This window comes from Propithecus coquereli, unplaced genomic scaffold (assembly GCF_000956105.1).
Source record: "Propithecus coquereli isolate 6110/MARCELLA unplaced genomic scaffold, Pcoq_1.0 Scaffold557, whole genome shotgun sequence".
Lineage (NCBI taxonomy): Eukaryota > Metazoa > Chordata > Mammalia > Primates > Indriidae > Propithecus > Propithecus coquereli.
This window is the reverse complement of record NW_012151474.1, coordinates 1,296,327-1,305,977: the sequence shown is the minus strand read 5'-3', so window position 1 is coordinate 1,305,977 and position 9,651 is coordinate 1,296,327. Positions and strand designations below refer to the sequence as shown.

Genomic DNA, 9,651 nt, shown 5'->3' with positions numbered 1-9,651 from the left:
GGGCCTCCGGGTCTGCTCGACCCGCCTCCAGCCTCGGGCGCGCAGAGCCCCCTGTCCCCGGTGCCCTTTGGCTGCCGCAGTTCTCAGGCCCGGGTGGGGACAGGATCCCGTCCCGCTGGCCGGAGGCTGGGGTTTCTGTTGTTCCTGCGGCCGGGCCGGCACCACGGGCCTCAGCGGGCTGGCCTGGGCGAGGGAAGGACTGAATGAGTGAATGAGTGAATGAGTGAATGCCACCTTAGCTCCTGGCTCGTGGCCTGGACTTACTGCGGGCCTGCAGTTTCTTGCCAGAGACACAGTGTGGAGCTGGGCCTTGCTTTGGCTGCAGAGCCCACGTGGACCAGAGTGCCCACCGTGACCAGTCAGCGGCCAGCCCAGACTGCCACCAGCCCAGGGATTCGTGTCCCTCTCGGCAGGGCTGGCCCTGTGACTGCTGGAACCCGCGGAATGCAGGGGAGGGGGGCCACGCTCCAACAAGGCCTGGAAGCTTCCTCCCATGTGTGCTGGAGAGCCCCAGACTTGCTCTGCCAGAGGGAGAGGCTCGTGGACAGCGAGAGGCCCAGGTGTCCAGCCCTCAGCATGGAGAAGAGCCAGCAGCTGAGCCCAGCCAGCCCGACAGACATGAGGGACAGTAACACGGTGGCTGTTCTAACCATTGCCTCTGGGGGTGGCCAGTTCCACGGCAACAGAACCAAAGCAGCCAGTGGACTGTAGCGTCTTTGGCCACAGATCGCCGCCCACACGCCGACCTAGCCTCTGCCGACAAGTTCACCGCCTGACCATAGCAAAAACTTTTTAAGCAACCAGCCTGCCTCCGAATCTTCACTCCCAACTTTATATCTCTGCACCTGTCGTCTTTCATGCACCTGTCACCTGAGTCCCCACCCTTCCGTCTGTAACCTGGCACTGCCCACGTCCCCTGACCGGAGATCAGTCACCTCCAAATGTCTAGGGGTGACACTCAAGATGTGTAATTACATCCAGACGCATGGACACTGACCAACCAGAATGGCCACAGTTGCGGGACCAGACATTAACTCTTTGGTTCCTGGACCACGGGAGAGGTCTAGAAGCTTCCAAGGGGGTTGGAGGTAGCTGGGACAAACTGGTGTGAAAGTAGTTTGACAGTTTCATGGCCAATGTGGCCACACTGATGTGTGGGTGCCTGGGGCCCATGGAGCACACCCTGGGACGTGCCATCTGCCACACACGTTTGGAAAACCTGCTCCCCAGCCGGATGTTCACACACCTGCCACACGCCTGGGGTCTGACACCTTAGGAAGTCTCCCTGTGGCTCTCCCCACCCCCACTCTGGAAGCACAGCCGAGCAGCCCCTCCCACTGTGCCCGCTCTTGTCCTCGGGCCTGGGTCCAGGAGCAGGCAGGCCTTTGCTCACGGACTTTCCGTGATCTTTCTAACCACACGTCCACCCATATTTACAACTACAGATAAAGCACGCAAGGTAGCCCAGTCCCTAGGGGGTATATTCCTCCCTTTGGGCTTTTCTGGAGTCTTGAGGAGCAGGAGAGGCCACCGCGCCCTGGGGCCGAGGACACCAACCTCACAGAAGGAGAGATTTCCAACCCTGGCTCTGCCGTTTACTAGCTTTGTGGCCTTGAACGCGTCACTTCATTTCTGAGACTCTGCTTTCTCTTCTGCAGAATGGAAACCATAGCAGTTCTTGCCACGCGGGTGTAGCTGTGACGGCCACGTAAGATGCCGAGGCCTTTGCCAGTGCCGGGCACACAGTGAGCTCCTGATCGATGGCTGCTATTAATGTTAAATGTGTACATTGTGCAAGCAGGAGAGAATACTCACCTAGCATGTACAGTCTGCCTTTTCACTCGACTTATTGCAACATCTTTACGTGCCAACAAATACTTCTCCACGACATCAGTTTTAACAGCCAGATGTGCCACTGTGGGGATGCAGCAGCAACCCTCACCACTTCGAATCGATATTCAGGTTGCCAGTGAGCTGTCTTGATCGTGGACAGAAGCTACGCAACCCTGGGAGATGTCACCGAGGGTTTCTCCGCTGCTGCCGGTGGAGGGCCTGTTTGCTGCAGGACTCTGGGGTAGGCAGAGGGTGTCACCCGTGAAGTGTAGCTGTGGGCAGAATTCATGGCGGTGGCAAACCCACTGTATGCTCTTGGTGGGGGTGACGTTAATGCTTCTCTGACCACTGCTGTCCTGTCCTAGACAAATGACAGGCCCATCGAGAGCGCGGGCAAGGGAGTGGCACAGAGGAAGGGCCCCGGGCGGGGCTGAAGACGTGGGCTCCGGTCCCCGCCCTGCTGCTGACAGACGAGTTTTCTCCTCTGTCAAGGGGGCGAAATATCAGGGTCCTGCTCCAAAGCTTGCTGCGTGGCTTGACTGAGACAGTCCGTGTGTAAGCACTTAGCGCAGTGCCTAGCATGCAGACGGTGCTCAATAAATCCCAGCTGTCACTTGTTATTCCTGTGAGCTCTGTGACTTCGGCAAACCACGTCCCCTCTCTAGACCTCCGTTTTCACCTCCCCGTGATGGGGGCTTCGGGGTAGACGTAGCTCCATCTCATGCCGTCTGAGCCTGTTCTCTTCCAAGTAAACTCCACGCCTCGGCTTCTCTGGGGATAATCGGGGTGATTTCAGCACCACGAGGGCAGGACAGCAGCCAGGAGCTGTCCGTGGAGCTGAACTTGCAGGAGGGGTGCCTGGCGGTGGAGGTGCAGGGCTGTGGGAGTGGGCTGGGGATAGCAGAGGGCATGGCCAGAGGTGGGAGACCTGTGCCCACTGGGCACAAGCGAGCCTCCGTGCCAGGACAGCTCGTGGAGTCAGCCCTCCCCGTCCCCTCCGCCATGGCTTTCCCTCCCCTCAACCGCCCTCCACTCAGCTCTGTGGCCCCGACTTCAGTGGGTCCTAAAAAAGTCGCATCTTTTGGGCAAGCTGATGAAAATGCCACTCTGCCAGTGTGCTCGGCCCAGGCTGGAGCAGCCCAGGAGCTCATCAACGGCGCCGTGGAGAGACGTATTGTAGTCTGATCCGACCGTGGAATATTATACAGCAGGGAACACGGATGACCTGCCCTTGGGCACAGCACGGATGCACGTCTCGATCACATTGAGCAAAGTGAGCGAGACTTAGCTCTGTGTTACTCTGGCCATAAAGCTCACGGACAGGGCGTTTCCAGACCCCGAGGCGCACACCAGCCGCCGTGGGGGGAAGTTCGGCTCCAGTCCGGTGTCGGGGAGGTTCCTGTGTGTGACGTGGCCCAGGCTCCGCCGCCTCCCTCACCTGGAGGCACTTGGCCCCCCGGGATGCAGCCCCCTGAGGTGCGGTGCTGTTGGTGGGACGCTCACCAGGAGTACGAACGACTCTTGGTTGATCCTGTGACGTTGTCGTGGGGGCGATGCCCCGCACACCCCACCCCCACGGGAGGCAGAGCCGCCCCGCCCAGGCCCGCGGGCTCCCGGCCATCACTTCCTGTTGCACAGACGTCACGTGGCAAATACTGGGATCTGTTTGATTTTGCATTCGCCACGCTTTCTTGTGTCTTCCCCCGTCTTGCCTGTGATTGGCGAGTGACACATCCTGTGTGCCCTTCTGGGCCTGCCCCGAGCTGCTGTCTGGCTTTGCGTGTTATCACCGCAAAGGGGCAAAGAGCACAGGGAGAGCTGGCCGGGCGCACGTCCACACACAGCGAGGAGGTGACGCCTGCATCCCCGGCCCTGACCCCGCAGGGCCTGTGTCCTGAGTTCGGTGCAGCAGGCGGAGGTTCCCGCGGCTGCCGGAGCAAATCTACATACTTGGCTTAGAACAACACACTGATTCCCGTAGCTCGGAGGGTCAGAGGTTGACAGGGACCTCCCAGGGCTGAACCAGGGTGTCGCCGGGGCTGGCTCCTTCTGGAGGCTCCAGGGCAGGGTCCTCTCCTGCCAGCTCAGCTTCTGCGGCCGCCACGTTCCTTGGCGCCTGTGCCCCCTTCCACATGACAGCCACAGGTCCAGCGAGGCCCTCCCACGGCCGTCCCTCCGCCCCTCTCCCCGCCGCCCTCTGCCGCTTACGAGAACCTCCTGGTCACATTGCGCTCACCTGGACGATGCGGCCCAATTCCCGCACCTCGCGGTCAGCTGATTCCCAGCCGCAGCTCCACCTGCAGCCTCAACGCTCCTCCGCTGGGTGTGGTCACATATTCCTGGGCCTGAGGACGAAAACAGGGATGTCTCTTGACCTAACAGGACAGCAAAACACACACACACACAAAACCCACGGACATCTTTGGGGCCGTTCTCCTGCCGACCTCGTCTTTGTCCACATCTGCCGTGTGTATTAGAGGCCGTGGCGTGCGCACCCGGGTGCCCCTTGCAGCTCCCTCGCAGAGACGGTGCTGATTTCTCCGTGCTGACTCTGGAGCCAGGGGCTGGCCGAGTGCTGTGCTGAGTTGCCGTGGGGACTCGGCATTGCCTCTGCTCCAGGCAGGACCTGGCTGGGCTTCGTCTGGCGCCTGGAATGACGCATGGCGGCCGTGTCCGCCGCAGCAGTCCGGCTGCTGTGCGAGCCTGTGGGCCCGACCTCGGGGCTTTCACTTCCTGGATGAGCGTTGGAAACCTGCCTCCAAGCCTGTGTTGCTGCAGAGGCCCCTGGGCCAGTGACCGGTGAACCGGCGGCCACCTGCGGAGAACGCGCAGGAACACGCTGGCCCAAGGCAGAGGCCTGGGTGCAGCCCCGCGCCAGCCAGCAGAGGTCTCCCTAGCAGGGCCGCGTCTGCTCCTGCGCGGAGGTTGGGGGCCGGGTGCTGGGTCTGGGGGAGAATCTGCTGGGAGCTTGTTAAACACAGATGCCCAGGTCCTGGCCCGATTCGGTCCGTCCGGGGGACCCTAGAATGTGTCTTTTCCACTGGCTCAGGTGTCAGGTGACCGGGCGGCCCCAGGAGAAGAGTGCTCTGGGGAACTGGGCCAACCGCATCCCCGGAACCTAACCCTCCCCAGCGGGTGGGGGGAGCGCCCTGCAGGGGAGTGCAGGGCTGCGGCAGGGCGGGGGAGGGTGGGGCTCAGAGGGGACCCTGGCGGCAGATGGGGAGGCGCTGGCGCCGGCATGTGCAGGCAGCCTCCTCTGTCCCAGCGGACGTCTCTGAGCCTCCTGCTCCCTGCCCCAGGACAGCTGTCAGAGGGTGAGCCTCCAGGGACTTCGCACAAGCAGCTCTGTGCTGGGATTCTGCCTGGGGCCGCCCTCTTTCTCCCCAGCGGCCCCTCGCCCCAGGCCCGAACCCGGTGGTCAAGCTCCCCCTGGGGTGGGCGGCCACCTCTGCTCCCGCCCGGAGGCCCAGCCTCCCCAAGGTGCCCAGAGCAGTGTTCTGCTGAGCGACTGGGCTGCTCCAAGGAGGAGGGCGTCGGTGCTGATGGAGGGCAGGGGTGGGGGGGGCTGCCTTCCCCGCCCCCCAGGGAGGCTGGTGGGGACAGGTGGGCAGGCACGGCGGCCGCGCACAAGAGCCTCTGCTGCCCCCTGGTGTCCTGAGGCGCCACCTGCGGCGACTCCAAAGCCAGGCTCTCCTGAGGGGTCTGCGGCAGGGGGTGCGGGCAGGGTGCACGGGGATGGGGGGCTCAGGGCAGGCCCCCTGGCGCCAGAAATGACGTCCTGCTGTGCATGCTGGGGTCCTGGGTGTGGCAGACACACTGCCCAGCAGCAGGGCCCCTCCCCTGCCGCCCCCCCAGGCAGCTGCGGCGGGCGTCTTCCTGCTCAGCCTGGGCTCTTGCAAGCCGGGTGGGGGGAGCCAGCGCCCAGCGTGGGGCCAGTGGTGGGAACGGGGGCGGGAGCAGGCAGACAGATGTGGCCGTGGCGGATGGCTTGGCCCAACGGACCCTGGTGTCCTCACACATGGAGTGGGTAGAGCACCAGCCCGCAGGGTGGCTGGGAGGCCGGACACTGTGCGCAGCAGGCGAGGTGGCCCTGTGTCCATCTCGTGGACATCTGTGTCCCAGTGGCGTGAGGGACTCAGGGGCGGGGGGGCTGACCTGCAGGGATGCTGCCAGCCTGGCCCTGGCTCCGAGGCCCACCCTTCCCGCAGGGCTCTGGGGGCAGACCAGGGGCCTTTGGGGCCAGTCTTGAGGGGAGGAGTGTCACAGGCAGGGCTGGGGCACCGGGGTGGGAGCGGCTTGAGACGCAGGGGAACGAGGTGCTCAGGGGTGCGGGCTCTGTCACCAGTGCGGGTCGCACGCAGGATGCAGTGGACGGCAAGGTTGGAGACAGTGGGCCGTGACTGGCCCTGTGCCATGGCCCTGTGCCGTGTGCGGCGAGTGTGTGACGTGGTGTCACTGCTCAGAGCGTGCTGGGGGAGAGGGGGTTGGCGGGACAGTGTCGGGCACAACTGCAGGCAGGAGGCCAGCCCAGAGACAGCATCGGGGGAAGCCCGGGCGGAGGACTGGGGGGTGCCGACATCAGAGCCTGTGATAGGGACCGACGGCTGGGCATGTGGCGGGCACCTGCTGTTTTGCCTGCTGGTCTTTGCACCCCCTTGAGACTTGGACAGGCAAAGTCCCCTCCTTGGAGCCAGCCATACGCTGGTGCCCGCAGGCAGTGAGTGGTCCAAGCAGGCGGGAGCCCCACCTCTCACGGGGCTGACAGGCCAGCCAGGAGGGCAAGAGGACAGAAACCTAGAGAGTGACCGCCATTCTGAGGGTAAGCCCGTGAAGAGGGGGCAGCTGAGCTGAGAGCGGCAGGACGGGAACGGCAGCCTCTCTGGGGGCAGCAGAGGGCATCAGGAGGCGCTGCCTGGGTTGGCCAAAGTGGGGTGTCGGGTTTGCAGGGCCGGGAGCCCCTCTCCAGCGTGCCGAGGCAGGGAGGGAGAAGTGGAGACTGTGCCTAAGAGGTAGGGCCAGTCGGACTTTTGGGGAGACCTGGGAGTGGCCGTTCAGGCAGAGAAGACCCAGTGACGTGGGAGGGGCTGGTTTGGCGGGTGGTGGGTTTGGGCCACATTGAGCGCTTTGGTGGTGGAGGGTGAGGGAGCGAGGCTGGAGGGGCAGAGGGTTGTCTGGGGATGTCTGCACAAGTGTGAGGGGCGCAGTCACTTGTGGACACGTCCAGGCCCTGGAGGGACACCTGAGGTGACGTCTCGGGCAGTGGGGCCAGGTCTGGGGCCCAGAGGAGACGTGGCAGGACTAGACAGAGTTGGGGAGCGGGAGCAGGGAGCGTGGAGGGACTTCGAGGGGAGGTCTGGGGACGGGTCCGTAGAGAACCAGCTGGTGCGGGCAGGTGCGGAGGGTGTCCGGACAGGGGCGTCAGGCTCCCTGGACAGAGGTGGGAGGAAGCCTGGGTGTGGTCTCCGGGCCACCACAGGCACAGGGCTGCAAGGCAGGCGTGGGCTGGAAGGGGCATCTTGGGTTTTGGGGAAGCACGGGCAGGAGTTGGGGAGCAGGGGCCACCGATGGTGTCTGTGGGGTGAGAAACCTGGTCCAGGGAAGGGGGGTCCATGCCAGAGCCGAGTCCTGGCACAGGTGGGTGGGCGACGGCCATGTGGGGCGGGCCTAGGTTGGTTGAGGGCAGCAGGTGCCAGCCCCGCGTGGCTGGGGGGGCCACATGACCCAGGACCCGGTCGCAGGGCCCGCGGGGAGGCTGCCCTAGAGCCGCCAGGCCAGGCCACGCAGGGCCTTCCCGGGTGACAGGGCTCAGCCTGGGCCCCAGGGGCCTCGCTGTCTCCAGACGGGATGCTCAGAGGGGCTACGGGATCGCCCAGTACCTCCCACCGCCATTTTACAGGTGTGGAAACCGAGGCACGTCTGGGCACACGGGGGGAGAGCGCAGGGCCGTGGGGCCTGCTTTCCAGCCCCTTAGGAAACTTTACTGTTAAATGTACACGGAGCAGCCCTCCGTCCGCACCAGTCCAGATTCCTAAAAACCAGTGTGCACGGGCGTTACCGGGTGGTCTGCCTTGGAGTCAGGGCCTCGCCCTCCGTCCCCGTCCACAGCTGGCCTTCGTGAAAAGGGGCATCTATGAAAACAAGGCAGCTTGGCTCACCTGGGACCCTCCCCAGCTGACTCCCCCAGAGCCCAGCACCCGCGGGAGAGCGGGAACCCTGTCTGTCCAGCGGCCTTGGCGACCACCGGTTCCCATCTGAACCCAGGCCCTGAGCCCGTCACCCCCCACCCGGGGGCTGGGTGGGAGGCGGACCCGCCAGCAGGCTGCAGGGCCTCAGGGATGTCTGGGGCAGAGAAAGGCTCAGTGTTCCCTTGCATTTACCGTGAGCTGCTGGGTAAAACTGTTTGGAAAACACTTGGCTACTTCAGGCAAAGCTGGAGATGGACAGATGTGTCTGTCCTCCAGCAAAAGGGCAGGCTGGAGGGTGCCCACGCCAGCCAGCTGCAGAGTGGCACGGCCACGGCTGTGGCTAGACTGCGGTCAGCTGTGTTCACCGGAGCACCCATAGCCCAGCAGGGCCTTGCGGCCACCACGGGTGCCCACCAGCCCTGCCCAGCCCAGCTCTGAGAGGCAGGGTGCACCTGCCGGCGATGGGTCGGGACCTGCCCCTCTCGTGGCCAGGAGACCCTCTGGGCCTTGGTCGCCCCTGCCCATGTCCCGTTCTCCCCCCGCCTTGGTGACCACAGGGCTTCACCCTCCCCACGACACACCATGCCTGCAATCCCTGGCGGTCTGAGATTGGACAAGTGACATCCAGGCCCAGAGACCAAGCACGTGGGAGGGTGGCCGGCCAGGCCACAATGACACCCTCCCCTTTGGTGTCCAGTGGCCAAGCCAGTGCTGCTGGTTGGACCCTGGTGGGAGGCAGCGGTGGGGCTGGGCAGGGGTGGGAGGTGGCCCAGAGCAGCCAGGCAGGGCAGTGGTTACAGCGCGTGCTGTGGCCTCTGAGTGACCCAGGGCTCTGTGCAGCTCTTACCACCACCAGTGTGTGGCTCCCGCAGGGGCCTGTGTGCGAGCCGGGGGTGGTGGTGGGTGCAGAGGGCACCCGGGCTCTGGCTGTGTGGGCTTGTGGGCCCCGGGCCCCGCTGCTCAGAGAACCAGGCTGCTCCGCCATTGTGCTCATCAAACTGAACTTCTTTATTAAGTGCCAAGGGTCCGGGCGGGCGCTGCCCCCGGCAGCCCCCTCTGCCGAGGCCTGTGCTTGGTGAGCTTCCCCGGAGCGGGAGTCCCGGCGGGGTGGGGGGCCCTGCTCCCGACGGGGCGTGCAAAGCTTCTCCAGTCTGTAGTGTGGTGCTCACTTCACGTGCTCGGCGGCGTGCGAGGAGCAGTAATACTTCTTGTGGGCGATGAAGGTGGACAGGCTGCTGAACTTGATGTTGCACAGACGGCAGTACCTGTGGTTGCCGTTGGGCACGGGCACCGGCGCGCCCTTGCCCGGGGTCTGCACGCCCTTGTCCGAGAGGGAGGGCGGTGGCGGCGGCGGCGATGGGGGCGGGCCGGGCCGCGGGCTGCAGCTGGTTGGGCCGGGTGGCATTCCCCCCACACTCCCCCGTGTCTCTGCGAAGGCGTCCTGGAGTCACTCCCCAGAGGGGCGGCGGTGGCGGCGGCGGCGATAAAGTACATATGTCTAAGAAGACATGTAAGAATCTTTTTGGCCAGGTGCAGTGGCTCATGCCTGTAATCTCAGCACTTTGGGAGACCGAGATGGGAGGACTGCTTGAAGCAAGGAGGGCAACATAGTGAGATCCCATATCTACAAAAA

General features: G+C 64.3%; 1 protein-coding gene across 1 annotated transcript in view; it reads right to left on the bottom strand.

Annotated features, from left to right (window-relative positions):
• Positions 1–9,183: 9,183 nt before the first annotated feature.
• Positions 9,184–9,651, bottom strand: part of ZFPM1 (zinc finger protein, FOG family member 1) — a 70,601-nt gene continuing 70,133 nt past the window's right edge. Inside the window, exon 23 of the mRNA XM_012657662.1 lies at positions 9,184–9,403. Coding sequence (XP_012513116.1) covers positions 9,184–9,403 — 220 coding nt within the window. The remainder of the gene's footprint in view (positions 9,404–9,651) is intronic.